This window comes from Perna viridis, chromosome 1 (assembly GCF_037379345.1).
Source record: "Perna viridis isolate PV_CMFRI_1.1 ecotype Kerala chromosome 1, ASM3737934v1, whole genome shotgun sequence".
In the NCBI taxonomy this organism is placed as follows: domain Eukaryota; kingdom Metazoa; phylum Mollusca; class Bivalvia; order Mytilida; family Mytilidae; genus Perna; species Perna viridis.
In genome coordinates, this window is record NC_142445.1 from 55,098,179 (window position 1) to 55,122,340 (window position 24,162).

Sequence of the window (24,162 nt, forward strand, 5' to 3'; positions counted from 1 at the left end):
CTTTTTCATGGGGTCCGGTCCTGACATTCCGTAGACCTAGGAGTCTAAGAGATGCCCTAGTAAGAGCAGAGATTTCAAACAAAACACAACGGGCCAGTGTCGACTATGTGGTGATAAAAGATGTAAGACCTGTACCCAGACACACCAAAACGTTTGAAAGCTACTGCACTGGAAAGGAATTTACCATATTTTGCGAAGTGTCTTGCAAAACCGAAAATACCATATACATTCTCCAGTGCCGATGTGGTATGCAGTACTTTGGCAAAACAGAGCAACCTTTCAACAGGCACATGAATGGTCATCGCAGTGACTACAAATGCAAACCAGACCTCCCTCTAAGTCGCCTTCTTAGATCTGCCGGACACACCCAGAAGGATCTCCGCAACATTGTTGTTACGATCATAGAACATAATAAAAACGGGTCAAAATGTAAAAGAGTGTCTCGGGAAAGCTTTTGGATGAAAAAATTACAAACAACTTCTCCAGATTGAATAAACGAGAAAAAATAATTCAATTTTAGGTCTTGGTCTAAGGCTGGTACAGCAATACATGCTATACATCAATACGCCGTACTAATATATTTTGACTTTCCTTAATTGTTTTGTTTTCCACAGATTATTCATTTCTTAATTTTGATAAAAACACTCCATTTGTTATTTTCATTCAGATCCCTTATCATTTGCTTATGTGTGCCTTTGATAAAGGTACAATCACGCACAGCGTACGTGATTCAGCTTCTGGTATCTACGTTTTGATCTTGAACGTTATTAGTCTTATGCTGAAGAAGGATATCGGTTATCCGAAATATTTAATGTAAATTTTACCATCTTTTGGTGATGTTAAACATATATAGACGGTTATATATATATTACCCGCACTATCTGGAAACTAGTTGTTTTGATTGAAAATCATTCGGGTAATCACGGTTACGAAAGATTAATCATATCAAGGGAACCAAGATTCCAACGGAAGTCACCCGATTGTAGAGCATATTGCATTCGTGCCATTCCGGATAGTGAAAGCAATCCACAATCAGTGGCATAGAATATTTGACGATTAGCGACTTTGAGGACCAGTCTTTGATTCAAATCTGTTAAATACTCTGAACACAGATTTGTACGAAACACATTTAAAAAGATAATCGTCAAAATTAAATGAGAAAAAAACCTACATAATTTTAGATAAACACATACTTTATCCTTTTTGTGAAACGGTAGGGACCAGTTACCTCGTATACGTGTGTGTGTGTGTGTGTGTATAAAATCATAACATTTGGTTTACTAGAACTAAGGACGACAACGACGACAGCATCTTATCATAATACATTCGCAACTTTTGCGGTCGTATACATTAAGGTGACACATCACTAAATCAACCGGTAAGCTTTTAGAATGTACGCATAAATAGTCATAAACAAATTTTAGCGCACTTGTGCTATGCCACTGTGGAAAAATTGCACAGCCAAATTAGCACAAGTGAGCCTGTTTTTTGCAAAAATCATATTTTTCTTTATTTGTACATAAAATGATCACTGTTACTTACTGACTTTAAGCATTTCTATGAGTTCTGTATGAAGACCTTCTTGTAAAATAAAGAGAATTTCCATTCTATTTTTAACTCATTTCTTCTAGGAGTCGATGTTGTACTGCAAGACTGTAAACGCCATATTCATGATATTTTCAGAGCTGTAAGTGGAACATACTGCATTAGGGGATATATAGTCATCTTCAGTTTGAAATTTAGGTAGAAGCTCCATAACACATTGAACTTAATGATTATAGCATTGGAACATATGGAAAGTAACATTAGTGGTCTGTAGCTTAAATACCTCACATGACATTATGAACAAAATTTTATCGATCTGGTGTAAATGAGAAAAAATATATAAAGCGTGTCCAATCCCTTCTTTTCTGTTTAAATACCATGTTCGATTAATTCAAGCTACTATAGCTGTCATTGCCGTATTTTTTGTTTTTGTTTCTGTTGAAATAATTTAAAGCCTTGACTTTGAATTATTTCTACTGAATTGTACTTTTCCTGTACCATTTCCTTTGATATCCACAAACAAAATGCATTAAATACATGAAAAAGGTGTCGATACATATATTGTCTTGCAGGACAAAAAGCCGACCTAGATAAAATTCGTATGCATGTAAGTTGTAGGTGAACTTAATCCGCGCATGTGTTGTAAGGGTCGATTCTTAAAAAAATCTGATTGCAAAGCGAGAGTTCTTAATGACCCGTTTCTTTGACCGACTCAAGCCGTAAAAGAAAAAAGTTCGAATATTACGCAAGGATCCTCTTGTAATTTACGTATAGTGATATAAAATGGCACATTTGTGGTCAGTAATTGTCATTATTTATTTGAAAACCAATCAAGAAATAGGTGAAATGAAATGAAAACACAAGACATGCATGTGCTTATCTGTGTATCCGTTATTGCTATTTTTAACCATTTAACCAAGGTGAAAGTATTTTTAACCCAGATGAATGCCTGTCGGCAATCTTCGGAAGCAATGGCGAAAAATAATTAGATTAGAGCTATCAATCTTATTTGATAAAAAAACGTTGTTATCACAATATTCAGTAGGAGTTTTCGACATTTATTGCTTCAATTGCACTACCTATTTCGTTGAATCAGAAAAAAAAATCAGTAGAATCAAAACTGAACAAATTTGGCAGCTAAAGCAGCTTTCAGTAAGGTTAATTGATTTTATCAAATAACGATTATATATGTTTCTTTTGATTATTATTAATTTTTTTTTACAAATAGATATACAAATTATTATATGGTCATTTAAGTATTCTCTTTTAAAGTTTGAAAAAAAACTTCATAAATAAATTATTATAAAAATGACTGAACAATGCAATACAAGATAACAGTTTACAACATACGATAAGTTACATTTACGGGGCGCCGAACGGGACTATTGAGGTTTAGTACTCAAAATTCAATTTTGCACAGACAAAAGTGGATTTCATTCAACAAAAATGAGTTCAGAATAGCAAAATGTAAAACATACTACAAATTTAAATTTTATCATAAAATGTAATCTGTCAGTGGACAAAAGTTGTCTTTGTCATGACAAAATTCATTTTTGTATCACATACTTTACTTTTGTTACCTAACTTGCATATTGGGTAACAAAAATCAATTTTGTATGGAAATTAGTGAACTAATTTGCATACAAAACTGAGAAATATTATGACAAAATTTTGTCACACAATTCAACTCTGTGTTTACAAAGTCGAATTCTGTTATAACAAAATCACTTGTGCATGCAATTTAACATATAATTCACTTTTGTGTCACAAAAGTCAATTTTGTATGCAAATTACTTACAGAATCCTTTGGATATGCAAATGAATTCTCTCATCACGATTTTGTAAGGTTTCTCATTGGATATAATAACCACGGGTCTCGCAGACGATTACTTCGAGCGAAGACATGCCATATGGGTGATGAACTGTTCTGCAAAAGTAAGTAATACGTAATAAGTTATAACGTACTTTTTCAGAATAGCAAATCAACCATATGAAATTCCCTGGTTTGAAGTAATCGGAAACCTGCAAGACCCGCGGTTACTATATCCAAGAGAGGCCTTCTTACCAAATCGTAATGAGACAGAATTCATTTGCATATCCAAAGGATTCTTTAAACTAATTTGCATACAAAATTGAATTTCGTCTCACAAAAGTGAATTTTATTATTTAATTTCAGGTAACAAATTCAATTTCCTATGCAAATAAGTTAATATTTGCATACATATTTGACAAAATTCAAATGAATTTTGTTTACAAAATAAAGACCTATTCGACAAAGACATTATTCCATCCCCATTATACCGGCGAAATCTGCGAGTACCTGATCAACTGACTTCAAATATTCTCGTATTTGGATCAGATGAGATTTCTGATGAGTATAACGTTGAAATGTTTACCAAGGTTCAAAACTTTTTGATATAGAGCAAACGCTTCAAATTAATAACCTTAATTATACAGTTACTTCTCTTGAATAATTTTGAAAATTCTTTATGACCTGAGTTAATACATAGAGCATTAAATATCAACCTCTTCGCTTTGCACCAAACTTACCAAATGCACGTTATAAGCACTAGAGTACAACTTCCTTGAGCTATGCTATATATCAATGACATTATTATTATTCATGATTTCAGGAGACGAATTGATATAAGACTTTAAGTCTTGTTTCTGAATTCTGTGATTAATTTGCAATTGTTCGTTTCATTCTATTGTCTTGGTTTGATGTTAAAATATGCAAATTAGTTAATAAAATATGTTTAAACTAAAAATGAATTTTGTCATTACAAAATTGAAGTGATCATAAAACAAGTCTGTATAACATAGTTTTGTACGACAAAATGACTTTGTTATGATGGAATTCAATTTTGTTTACACAAAATTGATTTGATTACAAAAGGATCAAGTCACATTCGGCGCCCCGTTACACTTGTATATGTGTGCAAGAAGTTTTACAACAGAAGTTCAGAATTCAGTCAAACCCTCAATACAAAAAGCGAACTTTATTGGATAGTTCATATTTTATTTAATGGGTAACAACTTCGAACTTTTCTAGATATGATCAAAAATATTTTTTCTAGGAACAAGTGAAAGTACGCTCCCTTTTTGTGAAATTTTGATTTTAACATTATCTGTAAATGTTGCAATGCAGCACATGACAAAAAGGTGAAAAATTAATATCCAAAGAAATGTTACCAAGATACTTAGTAGAGGTAGAAATCATTAATGACAGAGGTTAATGAATAACATCACAAAGAACATATCAGAGGTATTATTTATAATTGACCACTACATTATATCAGATATACAAAAGATCCGTGACTCATAAAGTATAGACAGATGTAAGAAAATCTGATATATCTGATCTGGTATAAAAAAGACTAGTGTGCGTTTTATGGACAACAAATTAAACAAAAACATAACAGAAAGGTTTTGAACAAAGTTTTTTTTTAAAATATAATATAAAACAATGTAAAAATGTTATTTTCATATCAATAGTTCACATTCGACTGAAAATCTAAAAATTGATAAAATCCTTTATGTTTTACACAGTTTACATCAATTACTGTAATTTCATATAAACATAACACGTGATATATCAATCCAGAACCACTCTTATATATGTACACATTTAACACCATCTCACCAAGGCAAAGTAATGCCATCACAGATAAAAAATCACAACGTTCATTTAATCATATAACAATAGAACGAGATAATGCATAATATAGTATGATACATACACAATATAAACGCAATATTAGAAAAAGGATCGTATTCACGTGACAACCAATAGAAAACATTCTTCAACTTAAATCGGATAACATAACTCTATTGTCAATTCAGAACTGAGCAGGTTTGAAAGTGCATTTATTGCATTTTTGTTGCAACGTCGTATGAAGGTGGTGGTTCACTAATGCCTGAAAGAGGCGGCGCTGACGCTTCAACTGCACTGTTTACCATCGGAGGCGAGTACTGAGTTGTATAGTTAGTGTGATATTGATTAGGCGAATATCCGTCTGTTGAAATTTGCTGTGGTTGTGCCGAACGTACGCCAGGTGTTGAAAAATTCGTTGGCTGTGGTGAATTCGTTGGCTGAGGATAATAATAAGGTTGGGTGGGGCGAGTCTCTGTTGTAGCAGTAGTGTTTGTAAGAGGAACTATAGGAAAAAACAGTTTTGTCATGATACATTTTTGTAACATCGATCTATTTAGATGACATGTTGATATTTTAGATCTAAATAATCTATTATAATTCATAGTTAAGAAATTTCGACAAACGGTTAAGAAAAAGATGTATCAGTAGCACTTTTTCATTTTTTGTCAAAAAAAGTTGAGAGTTTATTCTATTAATATTAATGTTTTAAAATAGATCAAAACTGGAAAAATTTCTTTTTTGCAGCAAAACATCTTGGATGTTATTTGTACCATAACTATCAATCTAACGGATATGAATATTTAAAAATATTAAATATGGTCTAATAATCTTCTTTGTTTGTTGGTTATTATGATCACGTGATGCAAATGATATTCCACGCACATGAAACCTTGTTCCTTTTTATTTTTTTAAATATATTGACGCTATACTTCTAAATTTAGATCCGTATATAAACCGTTTCGTTCCGAAATTACTGTCAGACAATCATGGCCGAAGCGCCGCAGATGAAGCAGCCAAAAATACATGAACTACATATGTAATATATAAATTAAAGACTTTCACTCAGTCAATACGTTATATATTGACCTATTAGATTATATTGACCTCGGATTTCGTCCTAGGTCAATACAATCCGAACAAGTCCATCGTCCGAGGTCAATATAATCTAACAGGTCCATACATAACGTATTGACTTCGTTAAGTCCATAATTGATAAATGCAAGCTTGACTTACCCGCCGCACTTCCGCTGGTGATCACATGACCAGATGAACCTTTACTTTTCCTACACATGTAGATACCACAGGTACAACAACAACAAAGTAAGACAAGACCTCCGATTACACTTCCAACAATTATACCAACTCTTTCGTAATCTACAACATTTAATTTATGTTCATTTAATGGTAGTAAAAAATGGAATTGGACTCTCCATATGTTTTTAGTTATTTGTATTTAAAAATATTCTTATGATATGAAAGACTTAAGCGACATAAAATATTTAAAAGAGTGTCTTAAATTTTACAAATACTATGAAATTTTAAAAAAAAATCTTAGATTAATATTCAAAATGATAAAAATATAAAAAAAAATATTTCTTTTGGAACTCTAGCATAGAAGTGACTTTTAACTTGATAGTGTTTTATGTTAACACATAAAAAAGTAAAAAAGAATGCTTGACAGTGTGATAAGATAATAGAAAACAACCCCGTAAACAGTTGAGGCAAGTAAAGACAAAACAATCAAGCATGATAGAACTCTCAATGCAATTGTTTGTTTGACACAGGATAACTAATCGCACAATTTATTTTGTGGTATAGAATCTTATAGCAACCCGTCTTTTTCTGTTTACTCAAGTTTTTGCCTGATTATATCACTATTGACCATGTATTTCCGTTGGTTATGGTATGTATGTAATTTCTATTTATTTCAGATGTTATGAGAACAAGTTATCATTTAGAAGTCTGCATAGTTTTCATTTCGTATCATACAAGAACGAACAAATGCTGACGTGAACCTTGGATAGAAATAAGGAAACCATATTTATTATATTCTTTTGATTTCAGCTAGAGTCTTGGTTCCCATGGTAACTCATTCACATGGCAGGATTTAACAGAAACATATTTTGTCTATGAAATAATCGTATAAATCACACAAAAAAATGTTTTCACTGCGTATTATTATTTATGTCTGAACTTTGATAACTCATTTATTTAAAAGTGGCGTTTCTATGACTAAAAACTTACAATCATAAACCATAATGCCTTCTACTTTTAACTTGATTTTTACATCTCGTCGATGATATTTACTCTTAGGGGCTCTCATCTCTATATAAAAATTTTCATCTTGCTTGGCACAGTATCGTCCGTTTGGTTTGTTAGAACAGTCAAAAGTCTAAAAAGATCATATACTATCAATAAAATTCATTATTATATTTCATACATTTGTTCTAACTGTGCCTTTCTGAATCTGACCCCCTTCTCTTTAGGACAAAATCGTCGCTTTTTTTAAATTTTAAGGCGTGTTACGTATTGGTCTTTAATAAAACTATAGGTTTATGGTATTCAATGTGGACCCAGAATTCAATAAAAAGGGTTTCCAGACTGTAATATTCTCATTTTTTTGTCAATACTTTGCACAAAATTAGCTTTATTTCTGACAGAAATGAGTTGACCCACCCATCTTGATCTGCCAATGCCATTCGTATTTGCAATGCACATTGAGCATGTAATAAGTAGCATCCTGTGAAAAGGCAAGAAACAATCACATTCTCGGTACCTTGGAATAAGAATTCATGTAATGTTTTCTGATGTTTGATATCAACTCGTGTATGATCCCTTGGTTGCTAGTAATTTTGATCTAGCCGGTTAAAAGTTATCTGTAATCTATAAACCAGATTAATTGTGTCGAAATGATTTAATTTAACGTCCCTACCTCAAGCTTTACACCGCTATAGTCATTTTTGTAATACATTTCAATACCACATCTGGGGTCTTTATAAACCTCTGGAGTAACGCACACTTTGTATTCGTTAAGGTACTCGCTATCCCGCCCAATAAATGACATTTGATCGCACCATGAATCTAGTTCGTCCTCTCCGTTATATTCAAGGTAAGCTATTTTATTCTCGTTGACATGTTCTATAGACACAGAGCAGTCTTTTCCGAATGTATCTAGATCAAGAGATTAACATTGAAAAAAAGTATATATAAAAATCTATTAAGATATAGTAAAATAATCGAGAGATACCCCCGTTATCGCAAATGTAAAACAAATAAAACTGTTTTCTTTTTAATTCACTGCTTGAATATAGTTGGATTGATTCAATATTTAAGTCAGTTGACTAATGTCCTGTACATGTCCACAATTTTAATCGAACACGTTAATTCAACCTTACTTATATATTATTTAAAGACTTATGTAAAACGATTGTGTAATTCAATGCAAAAGTAAAACAAAAAAAGCATGAAAAATAAGTATACGTACAGTATGAAGTTGTGGCCAGGCACAGGCTTAGTTCCATGGAAATCAACAATACAATAAACACCAAGGAAGAGTCGATATTCGCCATGATTTCTAGAATATACAAAGTAGTCATTTATTTGCTGTTCTGATACACCTTGTTACATGCATCAAAATAATAGACGATATATCTGCAATAAGAATTTATTGAAAATAAAACGATTTATATGGCCAAAGTTTCCCCTATGGTGACCCCACGAATGAGGTAATTAGTTATTTCGTGAGCTGACCAATAAGACTGTTAGAAAGGGGTCACGTGACAGTTACAATTTATCCCCCATCAAGTAAAAGTTAAATTTTATTAGTGGTGAAGCTTTTGCGTAGCTTATCTTCTATGTAAGTGAATTGTATCTAATAAGGACTCAAGAAACATTTTTGACCGTGTTTGTGACTTCACTTTTGCGCCGAATTCTTAAAACCTTAATTTTGTTCCGTTTGTCTTCATCATGACATTTGGACGTGGATGACGCTGTTTGTAAACACAGACACATGTTAAGTTTACTTTTCTCATGTGAAATTTGACGCAACAAGCGTTGCTTCGGAATATAGTGTTATCTTTTCGTGATTTATTTTGATTAAAGACCGTGTAGAAGGCGCAATTTACTCTATGCCTGTTAGCTAATATTCATGAGAAGTTATATTTAGACTATCTCGACTGCGCATGTGTGCGCAATAGACCTCTTGTCCGCAAATATGAAATCTGAACATGGTTTTCAAAGTTGCAATTATACGCTTCCGAAGGGAGCGTTTATGGTTGTATTATCAACTTGGTTCTGTGCATTTATGGCAAGAAAAAGCAACAATATTCGGTTTGTACCTTCATTTTTAGGAGCGGAAAAACTGCATAATGGCAGCTTCAAATCTTCAAATTTCCACATTCCGTCATTATACTGACTATTACGTGCCGTTTGCATGTGTGGCTACCGCATAAATTTAAAAAGAACTTTTAATATAAGTGATGGAAAATATATACAGTGAAAATATTTTTTCAATCAAAAGTGATTTTGTTAATTTTTAATTGTTTTTGTTGTTTTTGTTTTTTTTTCCTTAAAACTACGTACAAGTCCTCCTGTTCAGAAAATATGTGACAGATCTGCTCTTCAAAACTGTCTACTGTATTATAAGAAACTACAGATGTTGGTAGCATGTTCCACTAAATGATGGTATATGGATAGTATGTAAATTTATAAGTGTCTTTCTTTGTATGAATATGTTTATAATGGTAGGAATAATTATTTCTGGTTCTATTGTCAGATGGTACAAGTAGATTTGTTGGGTATATTGCCAGTTGAAGGTGAATGATCTTATAAAATACTACTAGTCTCGTCTGAATACGCCGAAGCTGTAATGTTGGCCATTACAGATGTTCTAGCATGGCACTGCCTCAAAACAGCCTCATTTCAACAAAATGAGACCAAATTTTCAGAAATGACCTAACTGTATTGTACTAAACTAAACAATACAAATCGAAACAGAATGAAGCAAAACTAAATCGAGTAAAACAAATCTTTTTAGACGTTTCGCAAATTATAAGAACCATAATGTTTACTAGTGCTGGACAATTCGACCCAATGACATTTCGGACCATCACAACAATCCTTATTAATGCTAGACATTTCGGAAATTTCCATATAAAACCATGACAATTAGTATCATGCTTTCGAGCATATATCATTACAAAATTTACCATATTTGAAGGTTATAAGTTTAGTACATCAAATCAGACCAGACAAAAAAAATATCAAAGTTGTTTTAAACTAATGTTTCTTCGGGAGCGTTAAAAGGTTTCACATTCATCATATTAGGACATAGTTATATACATAGATTAAGGAATTTTTGTTCTTCACCAATTATCATACTAATTTAAGACTTTATCATACTGCATTCGATATTAACTTTCGTTGCCAAGGAGACACTACGGTTAAGTGGTTCAATTAGTAATTATTGGTGAACTTTTGCCTCGAGCACAGGGACACAGTGTTGATGCTTATCCTTGTAATAACCAGAGAGTAATAGACACGAACACTTCCCTTAGAACTACCATTTTTAACGAGACCTTAGACCACATTATCTTCTGGCACCATCATGGCTTTTGGAAGGATTGGAATCATTTAGGATGGGATGGTGTACACCTCAACCACCACGGGATGCTGAAATACTTCAGGAGCGTTAGAAGTGCCATTCTTCATGCACTTCACTCCGTAATATATATTTTGATATAACTTTTGTGTCATATTTTCATCGGCATTTCACTTATTTTGATGTCCCTTTTTGTGGCACATGGTGCCTGACATGTACATGGTATATGTTCTCAAATTTGACAGACGTCTGGGTACGTGGTACTCCTTTTTTAGCTCAAACAGCTGAAGGCCAAGTGAGCTTAGCGCCACCACTTGGCGTCCGTCGTCGTCGTCGTCGTCGTGGACAAATTTAAAAAAAAAGCTTCTCCTCTGAAAGTACTGGACTGACAGGTTTTAAACTTAGATTGATTGTTCCTTAGGGTGTTTTGCACAAAATGACCGTTGGGATTTTTTATCCATAAAAAAAAACATGCCCGCCGTTACTGAAAATAGAACATAATGGTCAGATGGCAGTTTGTGGCAAATAACTCAAAAACCGTTGCCTTTAGCAAATTTTAGGCATAGGTAAGATTGTTCAGCATCATGAGACGGACCTATGCCAAAATTTTCAAAACAATTGGTCAACTGATGTAGGAGTTACGGCCCCTGAAACAGTTTTTTTTTGCATTTTTCGCATGTGCAACTTTGAAAATCTTCTTCTCAAAATCCATTGCACAGAATTCAATGAAAGTTGGCATTTATGTTCCTTAGGGTATCCCACACAAAATGACCGTTGGGATTGTTGATTCATAAAAAACATGGCCGCCGTTACTGAATATAGAACATAAGGGTCAGATGGCAGTTTTTTGCAAATAAATAAAAAAAACGTTGCCTTCAGAAAATTTTTAGCATAGGGTAATATTGTTCAGCATCATGAGACGGACCTATGCCAAAATTTTCAAAAAGATTGATCAACTGATGTAGGAGTTACGGCCCCTAGAACAGTTTTTGTTGTTGTTTTTTTCACATGTACAACTTTGAAAATCTTCTCTAAAACCATTTAAGATCATTGAATTATAATAAGCATAATAGTTCTTTAGTGTATTGTGCTCAAAATGACTGTTGTGATTTTTAATACTAAAAATGGAACTTAGGGGTCATTTAGCAAAATTCTGGTTCAGGTCATGAAAATGCTATGAATAATTTTAGTTGATTTTAACTTAGTCTGTCTCATTCCTCAAGTTTTTCAAATAAGCAAATGGTTAACCAGGTGAGCGATTCAGGCTCTCTTAAGCCTCTAGTTATTGGTACATGGTGCAAGTTGTGTAGTGCCTTTGTTAATATGTACATATCTGAGTTTTTATCTTTAAGCTGCTTCTAGTTTATATTGTCGCTTTGACAATTATTTGCAGCAATCTGTTTATATGTCAAGAACAACATGTTTAGAAAAAGTTCAAATACATTGGTACACATACATGTACAGTTTACATTTTACCCTGGCTTCCCAAGTACATTTTATATATACGTTCCTAGTAGTTTATGCAAGTTACTCATAATTATATTAAGTTTGATAAATGCACTTTGCATCTACTCAGTCTTCATACATTTTTTTTAGTAATGTGATTTCAGTATAAGGTATTTGTCCATTGGTATAACTTTTTGCATGTCACAGATAAACAGCCGTTTTCAAATACGGAACATGATTTTATTCACTTACAATTGTTTACAACTGGTTCATTATATACATGAAGCTATATGTACATGGATTTTTATTTCATTGGTGAATTTATCCATCAATATAGGCTAAAAACCACTAATTCCACTTCCCATAGGCTTCTATGCTAATTTCACAATATTCAATGGCTTCTGTGGACTTTACCTTAACTTTAACCTACAGAGGACTATATATCAGCATGATTCTACATATGTCAGCTCACAATCCTCAGAATGGCATGTGGGGTTAGCAGACTTGCAGTGCAGTACTGGTCACCGGAAGTGAAGGGTCTATAAATAGCATGGGAAATCCCAGTGTTTTCACAAGATAGCGGTATATTTAAAAATCATTATGGAGATTAGGCTTCACATCACAAGAAGCAAAATGCACCTATAAAATGTACAGAAATGTGTTTCCTTTCAGAAACTGTTTAAATTTTTTAAATAAGATGAGAACTTTTTTCACAGCACTATGAGGAACAGGGGTAATTTCTGCGTAGGACTATTTTTGCGTACGTTCCGAATGCTCATTGCTTGAATTGGTCTGTAACCTAAACAGTCACTTTTTGTCTTAGAAAAAATAAATATCTATACAGGTATCTTCCTACACACATACTGAATGCATTTGCAAAGTTTCAGTGAAATGTGACAAGCACTTTTTTAAATATTTTATTTTTAAATATAGGGTAACCAAGTTGCGCGAGCAAAAAAGTGACAATATTCTACCATACTTAAATGCATTAAATATTTGCAAAGAACTTTTTCTGACTTTTCAAACAAAAAAAATCAATCACAACTGTTTTTTAACAATATTAATAAAGAGATAGATTTAAAAGTAATCATTTTCTGAGAAATTGGTCTATTTTTAAAAATTTATTTCTGACATGCCTCCCCCTTTTTCTTGATCACATGTCAAAAATCCTAAATCTTTAAATTTTCACAAAAGGTGATATATTTGGCTTTAAATTTGTAAATACAGTGTTTTCACATTAAAACATGACCAGTAAAGGGCACCTAAAGCAAAAAAAGTACTCAATAATGGATTTTCCATGTTGCCATAGGGGAATGCTTATATGGCCTTAACTGCAGTAATGAAAGTGAGTTTTTCCTCATTTCTAACCTAATTTTTGCTCAAATCTACACAAAACTTGATTTCAAGTGCTTATTACCACCATATTTAGGTAAATATAGCCCTCAAAGTTTAATATTTGATATTTTTACTAAATTTTCTACACTTTTTACAAGATAGGACATAAAAATCAGCCAAAAAGACCAATTTTCCATAATTTTGACCTATAACTTAAAAAAAATGCATATTTTGAAGGATTTTTGTAGTGTATTCCTCTCATGGCAAAGTTAACAAGATCTTCAAGTAGTTTAAAGCTATTTCAAGAAACTTTTCATTTTGCCATGGCTTCAGCTTAAGGCTAAAAACCACTAATTCCACTTCCCATAGGCTTCTATGCTAATTTCACAATATTCAATGGCTTCTCTGGACTTTACCTTAACTTCAACCTGCAGAGGACTATATATCAGCATGATTCTACATATGTCAGCTCACAATCCTCAGAATGGCATGTGGGGTTAGCAGACTTGCAGTGCAGTACTGTCACCGGAAGTGAAGGGTCTATAAATAGCATGGGAAATCCCAGTGTTTTCACAAGATAGCGGTATATTTAAAAATCATTATGGAGATTAGGCTTCACATCACAAGAAGCAAAATGCACCTATAAAATATACAGAAATGTTTTTCCTTTCAGAAACTGTTTAAATTTTTTAAATAAGATGAGAACTTTTTTCACAGCACTATGAGGAACAGGGGTAATTACGTTCCAAATGCTCATTGGTTGAATTGGTGGTCTGTAACCTATATTTACCAATGTACATTTGTTGTATTGAGTGTACATAACGATGGCTGTTGTACTTTACTAGAATCATGTGCATATATCTGCTTACTTGATATGATTCATATTTTATTTTGCAGCTTCATTAATTAAAGACTAAAAATTTAAAATGGGTCGTACAAAACGTGCTGATGACCGCCCCATTAGATCAACACCATCAAAATATGCCAGGACCTCCACATCAGGTTCAACAACTGTGAATTCTGACTCCCTTGAAGTGCAAGATTTCAATGAACCATCGTCATCTCAGATATCGAATCAAACATTTTCTATAAACTATACAAGATTGGCAAAAGAAATATTACATCAACATATATTACAGGATTCAACATTTGAGCCAACCCCAATCAATTTGGTTTGACCGGTAATAGTCAGAACCCCCATATGGACCATAACCTTCCAATACCACAGAAAGACACATGTATTGAGAATCAATAGAACGCCAATACGTCTACTAATGTATCTACATGTAATAACATCAGTGCACTTATTAATAATGTTTTAGGTTCTGAACCCTCAGCTAGAGAATGTAATAACATAAATGCTTCTGCACATCCACCAGTAACAGATTTTACAGCAGGTATATGCCTATTGATGCCCATGTATCTAAAAAAATTAGGGATAAAATATGGTGTGATGATTTTATTGATTTATCTTTACTTTTGCCAAAAAAAATATTGAGAATGACTTTTGGGCTGTAACAGTAACACCAGGTCAGACTTCTGTTCAAATTCGTTTGAATTCCTTTAAGCCAAAACAATCACTGTCTTTCTTGGATTAGAATGAGTCTTTTCACATTTTTATGGCAATATAACTAAGAAAATTTCCAATGGAAGCTGCAAATTTATTTAAGTACATGAGTATCGCAATGGAAATATCAGCAACCATGGCAAAAGGTGGTAGATGACATATACAGAAAGGCTATGTATATGAAGGCTTTCAAATCTCCTTCAAAACAGGGTAACCTATCCATATCCCAGACACATCAGCCCTTTCTTGATACCTCCAGACATGGAACATGCAACTACAACAAATATGGGAGTTGTGTAGGAAAAACTGACACAAAAAATTACATGCAGGCTGTGTAGAGGACCAACCCTGCCTCAAAATGCAATAGAGCTGTTGGATCAGAGAACATAGACAATGGTCGCCCATCCCAAACCCTTCCCAAGTCCAGTAAATCATGATATGTTAAATATTCAATTGCAATGATATGATGTATCGAAAAGGGATAAACTGATTTCAGGGTTTAGATTTGGATTCAAATTAGGCATTTGGTTGACCAATCATCAAGAATAGCAAAAAGCAATAACTCAGTTATAACCAATTCAGACACTGTTTATGAAAAAATACCTAAGGAATCTTTGAAACAGAATTGCTGGCCCTTTCTTAAAACCCCCTTTACCAAATTGAGTTTGCTAACCCTTAGATTTAGTGCCTAAAAGTGTTCCTGGAAAACTTCGTCTTATTGACGACCTTTCCTTTCGCAGAGATAGTTCACTAAACTCTTAATTCCCAGAGAGATTTCTACAGTTCAATACGATAGTGTTGACGTAGTAGTCAATCTTGTAAAGAGTAATCAAGGGAACCAAGGTTATAGCGGTAATCAAAAGAATATAATCCAGGGACAAAGACCAGACATGTAAAACAGACACACACAACAAAGAACATAAAGTAACTAAAATCATACATACAAAGTAACAAAAGTAAATGAGCAACTCGGACTCCACTAAAAACTGGGAGCATGTACCAGGTGCACCGGTAGGGTAAGCGTCCTCTGCTTTTCTAGAAACACCCGCCAAATTGCTTATAAAAAGTCAAGTCCGGGGTAGACAAACGAGGAAAGGTAAACTATGACCCGTTGAATAAATCAGTTTTCATGATGCTGATGGATACATCATAACGATCCACGAGTTCATGATGACCAACCATAAAACTTCTGTAGTGATGACTTCAATCTTGTAGCAACATAACCCTGTTCCAGAAGCCTATTTGTTAGAGTTCTAGCGCGATACAAAAAATCTGCGTAGTTTCGGCAAGCCCTGGCATAACGTATGAGTTGTGATATGAACACTCCATACGCAGGAGCCGAAGGGATGTTGCCACAGATGAAAGGAAAGTTGACAATATTGAATGAAAAGTCATCACGTTTGTCGTCAAGTTTGGTCAATAGTTTTCCTTTACTATCGATTTCTAAGTATAGGTCAAGATATGAGGCTGACTTCACAATGTCTGTAGTATCCTTTATCTCAAGTTCTTTTGGGTAGATGCGATGTATAAAATCCCCGAAATTATGATTTAAAGATAGTACGTCATCTATATAGCGGAAACTGAGATTGAAGGATCTAGCCAAACGATATTCTTTCTTTCTGATCAAATCAGCTATAAAGTCAGCCTCATAACAGTGAAAAAATCATCAAAGAAAACATCATGACTGCTTTAATAGTAAACTCGCGAAATGTGATATCGAAGATGCTTTTCGCATAATTCCTGTACATCCCTCTAATTATCATTTACTTAGTTTTACATGGAATAATTTCTTTTATTTCGATAAATATTTGACAATGGGAGCAAGCCAGATGTTTGAATCTTTCTCGTGTGCTCTGCAGTGGATTGTGGAGACAAAATATCATGCTGCTGGTGTGTCACATTGCATTGATGATTTTATTGTTGGTCCACCCAACTCTTGACAAATGTTTACATGATCTCAACCAATTTTTGTTTTTATGTGAAAAAAATTGGAGTCCCAATCAAAAAAGAGAAAAAAATTTGTACAACCTACTTCAGTGCTTCCGGTATACGATATAATTGTTGATTCAGAGGAAATGGAACCCCGGATGTCCAGTGACAAAATAGAAAAAAAATCGCACTGCATTAATGACCAACTACAACCGTAAGAAAATTCAATTAAGAGAATTACAGAACCTGATTGGTTTTACTTAACCATGCTTGTATTGGTAGAGCTGTTGTTCAGAAACGTTCAGTCTTTCGTAAAATTTCCTTCTCGATATTATTTGTACTTCCCGGATAAGTCTTGAATATTCAAATTGTCAATTTGTTTTACGTCCATAAAGGAATTACAATTAAGTCGTGCTATACATAAGATTTTATATATATATATATAAACATATGTATTTATTTGCCAAATTAGCGGATATTTAGTAATGGTAAATCAATTTATCAGATAATTTAAGCAAATCAAACAATCCAACTATTGTAAAAATAAATTTAAAAAAAGCCTTGTCATTACAGGAGAAGGGTGGTCCTAGTTAACGGAAACAAAAATAAGAACCATGTGCTACTGAAGAATTTTGAACTTGGCCCGAGTTAAATCCGATGTTCGGCTTTTAGAATTTAAAGAAAGGTCATTACATGACACGTATGAATTATATTTAATATTCTTAAACCCCCTTAGACACCGACCTTTTATATTGGGGGCTGGGATTTTATGTCAATTTTTTTCGGCATCTAGCTAAATGATATTCTTTCTTTCGGATCAGATCAGCTATAAAGTCAGCCTCATAAGAGTGGGGGAATAGGTCATCAAGTAGAGGAACACAGTTTGTTCCCATTGGAATGTCGACCGTTTGTTGAAAAACGCGTTCACCACACTGGACAAATATGTTCTCGATTAAAAATTCCAGCATTTTGTAAATATCTTCCTCTGTATATTTGGAAGATGATTTGGAATTATTTCTTACAAAGTATGAGGAATCTCTACAAAGAACTATATATTTGTATCTAGGTGTACCATCTCTTCTGGAAAAACGACGATGTATAATGTTTTTGAGTCGGGATAGTATACAGTGTTGAAAAATCATAGATTTTAATGCTGTTATATTCTGATTATAATCTTGAATTGAAGGTCTCCAAAAGATCTTTCGATTTTTTCAGGATCCACAATGAATTAATACCACTACGGGATAAACAAATATTGTGGTAAGACTGGAGACCCTCTTTGACAGCTGTGAGTATAGAAATTAAAAGTTTTGAAAGAGGTTTGGTGGTATATTTTGCAGATCCAGCTATGTAACATTGTTTGTATGGATTCTTGTGGAGTTTAGGAATCCAGTACATAGACGGCAAATCAAAATCATCGTCTATCATGGTAGAGAGTCCAAGAGAATAGCACAGATTTATGGTTATCCACTATCTCTTCTTTTTAGAGTGTAGTGGCGGTATAGGTCTTATCACTGCTATTATTTTCTATGTCTACCTCTGATAATAAACATTGGATGTAATACGTTTTACAGAAAATTGGCACTCATTGACCTACTTAAAACTTTCATTCGTTTCAAAATTAATGACCTCAAAGCCTTTATCCACTCTGACAGATAATCAATGTCTTCTCGTTCTCGTTTGATTCATTTTCTTGCGTAGCCCTCCACTGCATCCATAAGAACTTTAAAGTTATAATTCCAATATATGGAACGTGGTTCACCTTGGGACCTTTAGAAAGGATATTACGCAGAGATTCGTTTGCTATTAAATATCCAGTAACGACGTGACCGGAAGGACAATATTTGAAGGAGTTTTTGCAAGAACAGTCCATATGTCCATAGTCTAAGAGTTTAGAAAACGACCGGACCAAGGACTACGAATATTGAATACATGAATTGACTTTGTGGCAACAAAGTCCTCAGTAACTCGGGGTAAATACTAATACTCCTAGTATGAGCGCTACAAATGATTTGTGACATGCATTGACCACACAATAATTGATCAATTAGAAATATACAGGCGCTCTCATTTAGCGGTGAGTCAAAATAAAATATTAAAGTAGTTGTCATGTGTAATATCTATGCTTATGAGGTTGGATATTGCAAGGCTGTTTTCCAATTGAGTTATATGGGAAAACGTGACCTTTCATGCAATATCATACAAGATTTCTAGTTACAGTAGAAGTAACAACCATGCAATAATACCCTGTGTGAAATACTTTCCACCGGTGAATAATGAATGTATAATTTAATCCCGGGATATTTTATAATAGTAAATGTTTTCCATGACTATTAAATTGTTTCCCTACTCAACCTTAAGATGAACATACAAGTATCTGAAAAGATTTTATTTAGGGACATTATAAAAAAAGTGGGGGCTTGTTTTTTGTGGGGTAGAAAGAGTATACAGTGTTAGGTGTTAACAATTCGGATAGTTTTTGAGGTGATATGTTATCCAGGATGTTTTAGATATCAAATACTACCCATTATCCAATATCATTATTCAAGTAGTGGAAACAATTTAATTGGTGTGTGAACAATTTTTCATAGGGAAATAATATCCTCCGAAGAAAAAATAATGTGAAATCCACAGAATAAGATTTATCCCGATAGTATTATGTCTTACACATACTTGGTCTTCCTCTCATATTTATTTTGGGGAAAAGAACAAAGGAAAAAAATTCAATTTATGTTACAGTGATACTTTAAGTAGCACTCCACCTAATCATGCAAAATATGATTCATGGTTGGAGAGCCTACATATTTTTATTTTTGATACTTTATTAAAATTGTTATATTAAACAGAAATTGACACATGGTTTTTCATCTTACCCGTGCTCTTAGAAGATATAAATTATATAGAATGTACTGTTGAATTCATAATTCATAAACAAGGCAGCTACAGGGGCGGATCCACGATTTTAGATTGGGGGGCGCACAGTTCAAATTTCGCAGAGAAATTTTTGGAGGTTATATTTTTGAAATATTCTTCTAGAGTGGGTGCAATGTAAATATCTTTTGTGGTAAAATTAGTGAGAAATTAAAGTTTCAACCTTAAACCGCCTAAACCTACCTCTGACAACCCATGCTTTGCAAATTATAGGGGGTGCACGCCCGCCACGCCCCCGCCTGAATCCGCCCCTGAGCTAACTCTGTAAAAGACACTAAATTGCAATAGAAACTGTTGGATTTTCAATGTGAATTATCTCCCAAGAGCAGACACATTGGAATGAATAATTATACATTTTACCATATAGACCTATAAAGCAATTTAATAACAACTAGATTAATTAATGCCCCCGCATTTAACCTTCATACAGCTATATCATAACTCACAATTGTAAAAAGCACTTTGTCAGATATGTTATTGTGTCTGTGAGACACAAATGATGCCCCGCATGTGGTTTTGAGTAAAACTCAGCATAGCTGAACGAAACTTAAACTCAATCTGTAACTAATTATGACAGACTCAAATACCAAAAAACCAGTCAAGTATCTTCAAGCATTTACAAAAAAGGTGAAAAACTATTATTTCAATACAATTTTTAAAGTGCAGGGCCCATTATTTTGGTAAAACTCATCGTAGAAGAATGAAGTTATACTCGATTTGTAACTAATCATGACAGACTCACATGCCAAAAAGCAGTTCAATATCTTCAAGGGTTTACAAAAAAGTGCGGTAAACTGTTATTTCCATGAAATTTTTAAAGTCCAGGCCCATATTTTTGGTAAAACTCAGCGTAGCGGAACGAAACTTTAACTCATTCTGTAAATAATCATGACAGACTCACATACAAAAAAATCAGTTCAATATCTTCAAGGGTTTACAAAAAAGTGCGGAAAACTGTTATTTCCATGGCATTTTTTAAGTCCAGGGTCCATAATTTTGCTAAAACTCAGCGTAGCGGAACGGAACTTTAACTCGATCTGTAACTAATCATGAAAGACTCACATACTAAAAATCAGTTCAATATCTTCAAGAATTTTCAAAAAAAGTGCGGAAAACTTATGGAACGGACAGAATTACGGACGGACGGACAGGGGTAAAACAATATGCCCCCAACTTATCGTTGCGGGGGGCATACAAATAAAAATATACAGCCTTTTTTACGGAGTATCACATTTTGCAGATTTTGCATGATTCTTACAGACTGATATATACAGCTGCAGGGAATCCGTTCGTTCTTTCTTCACGCACGCCTAATTTTTATCAATACTATCTTAACCTTAAAAACAGTTCTATCAAAACCCCAGATAATTAAGGTCAAAGATACATACAAACAATCTAGTTTAAAAACAACGCTATGCTGAACTGTATTTACCTTAGAATGCCTGTTATGTGATGTTATTGATAAACAAGGTGTCACTGTGCACACACTTATTGACTTTCTACACACCTACATACACTAACAACAGTATTTTTGGCGGTATATTTTAAATAAGATATTTAACACGTGTTCGTTTAGGTTTCGATGTCGAAATAAAAGAAAAATAGTTGCATATCACGTATCATGTAATTTCAGTATGTTTGGCACAGTCTAGGCGAATTATAATTTTCACTTTTCATTACACTTAAAGTTGATAGTTGTATGGCAAGCCAAAGTGGACAAAAATGAGCATTTTCTAATATTAAAAATGATTTATTAATATTACAAATTAATTTTCTAATATTACAAATTGGATTTCTTATATCACAAATACTTTTTTGATATTAAAAAATCATTCTGTAATATTAAAAATTCAATTGAATTTCTAATATTTTTGAATATTAGAAATTGATTTTTCTTATATTACAAAATGTATGATATTTTAAAATATTACAAAATCAGGAATTTGTAATATAAGAAAATGAATTTTTAATATTAGAAAATGAATTTTTAATATTAGAAAATGAATATATAATATTAAAAATGAATTTGTAATATTAGAAAATGAATTTGTAATATTAGAAAATAAGTGTTTTCTAATATTAAAAAAAATCATTTTTTAATATTAGAAAATACTTATTTTCTAATATTACAAATTCATTTTCTAATATTACAAATTAGATTTCTAATATTACAAATTAGATTTCTAATATTACAAAACTCTTTTTTTAATATTAAAAAATCGATTGAATTTCTAATATCCAAAAACGATTGTTTAATATTAGAAATTGATTTTCTAATATTAGAAAATGGATTTGTCCTACGATTTTTTTAATATTAGAAAATCATTTTGTAATATAAAAAAATGTGACTGATTTTGCAATATTGCAAAGTGATTTTCTAATATTACAAATTCATTTTCTAATATTACATATTCAATTTGTAATATTACAAAATGTCTAATGTTTTATAATATTACTAAATCAGGAACTTGTAATATTACGAAATGAATTTCTAATATTAAAAAGTGATTTTGTAATATTAGAAATTCATTTTCTAATATTACAAAATAATGATTTGTGTCCACTTTGGCTTGCCATATAGTTGGGTCAAAAACTTTCTTGATATTCAAAAATTTTATCAATACTTGTTCTCTGTTTATCACTGAGGAATCTTAAGTCAATTCAACATGATCTTATTCACATTTTATCTGAACAAAACATTGAACTAGAAGTTATCTAGTATCAAGATCTGCGCCATTCTTGGCCAATCTGTTTCGTATGAAGCTATGTTTTCACAGGATACACAGCAGAAAAAAAAGAAAGCGACTTGTCTTGCCAGTTTTAGTTTCAGTTCTTAATCATGATAATAAATTTCTTATGAATAATCTCTATTTCAAGTATCCCTTACAACTTTATCTACCTACATAAATTCGAAATTAAATTACACAGGATACTCTTCCTTCTGCTACATGAATAAACCTTAACATTTCCTTGGACAATACACGAGGTTCCAAACCTTATTACAAACGTGATGATTTTGACTTTTCCATTGTAACCTCTCCATTCTTCAAAGGCAATTTACAAACATTTCCAATTTTAAAGCGTATACATTTCACAGTTGATCCTTTAATGTCGTACGCGGGCTTTCTTTCTTTCTTTTTAGAGCGAGAATACTGTCAAATAAATTTCCAAGACAGGGCATATTCTGCTTTTGTTGATGTCATACGTTTAAAGACATCAGTTTGATTGACAGGCGAGACAAAATATCTTCAGATACATCTCACGTCTTACCGGATTGACAATGAAGCGAGCTTGGCTCTCACTGGATTTTACTCATTTGCAATTTGACTGATGCCGTTTGCGGAGCAGGACAAGCCTTCCCAAACACCTAAATTTCACCCCCGATTTTATTAATTTTTTGGAAGGTCATACTGCAAGTGCTTAATATTTTTCGTGCTGTCTTATTTTCCTTAAATTCAGTTTTTATTTGTAAATGTATTTTATTCTGTATACAAGTCTATGTAGGTCGTCTATATTCCTGCTTTTACGTTTAGGTCTTTTGCTTGGATTTTGACATCTCTTAATTGTCGTTTTAGAGGCTACGAGATTTTTAGCCGAGCTTTAGCTGGATAAGTGCTGCTTTTTATGTAATTTGCATTTCGTTTTATATGTAATGTTTTAACTGATTTGTTCAATGTGTCATAGTTTTCCTTTCCTTTTCCGTCTACCCCGGACTTTTAATGAGCGATTTGAACTCTGTGGTTTTTTCTAGAAGAGCAGAGGACGCTTACCCTACCGGTGCACCTGGTCCATGCTCCCAGTTTTTAGTGGAATCCGAGTTGCTTATTTACTTTTGTTACTTTGTATGTATTATTTTTGTTACTTTATGTTCTTTGTTTTGTTTGCCTGTTTTTCATGTATGTTTTTGTCCCTTGGTTCCCTTTATTAATCTGTTACTGTATTTTATCCGACGTATTTCTTTCCTTTGATATATCAATGAGATGACTTTCCGATCTTTTTGTAAATCAATATATTAAAACTTAAACAGATCGACGTAGTTCTTCAATATTTACTATTGACGGGTTATAAAAAAAAAAAGATGTAACTTGCATTCTCTTTTCAACCGAATCTATGTAAATTTGGTCAATGAGTTTAATGGAATATGAGTTCAACGGC

At 33.0% G+C, this 24,162-nt stretch overlaps 1 protein-coding gene across 1 annotated transcript; it reads right to left on the bottom strand.

The window, feature by feature from the left end:
- Positions 1–2,336: 2,336 nt before the first annotated feature.
- On the bottom strand, positions 2,337–21,502 carry LOC148629435 (uncharacterized). The gene is made up of 7 exons (XM_088551084.1): positions 21,440–21,502; positions 9,538–9,640; positions 8,685–8,774; positions 8,133–8,371; positions 7,445–7,592; positions 6,434–6,574; positions 2,337–5,702 (listed from the first exon to the last, which is right to left on the bottom strand). Exons 2-7 carry the CDS (start codon positions 9,632–9,634, stop codon positions 5,413–5,415), a joined length of 1,005 nt encoding a protein of 334 aa, XP_088407210.1. The 5' UTR covers positions 9,635–9,640; positions 21,440–21,502; the 3' UTR covers positions 2,337–5,412.
- Between the last annotated feature and the right edge of the window lie 2,660 nt (positions 21,503–24,162).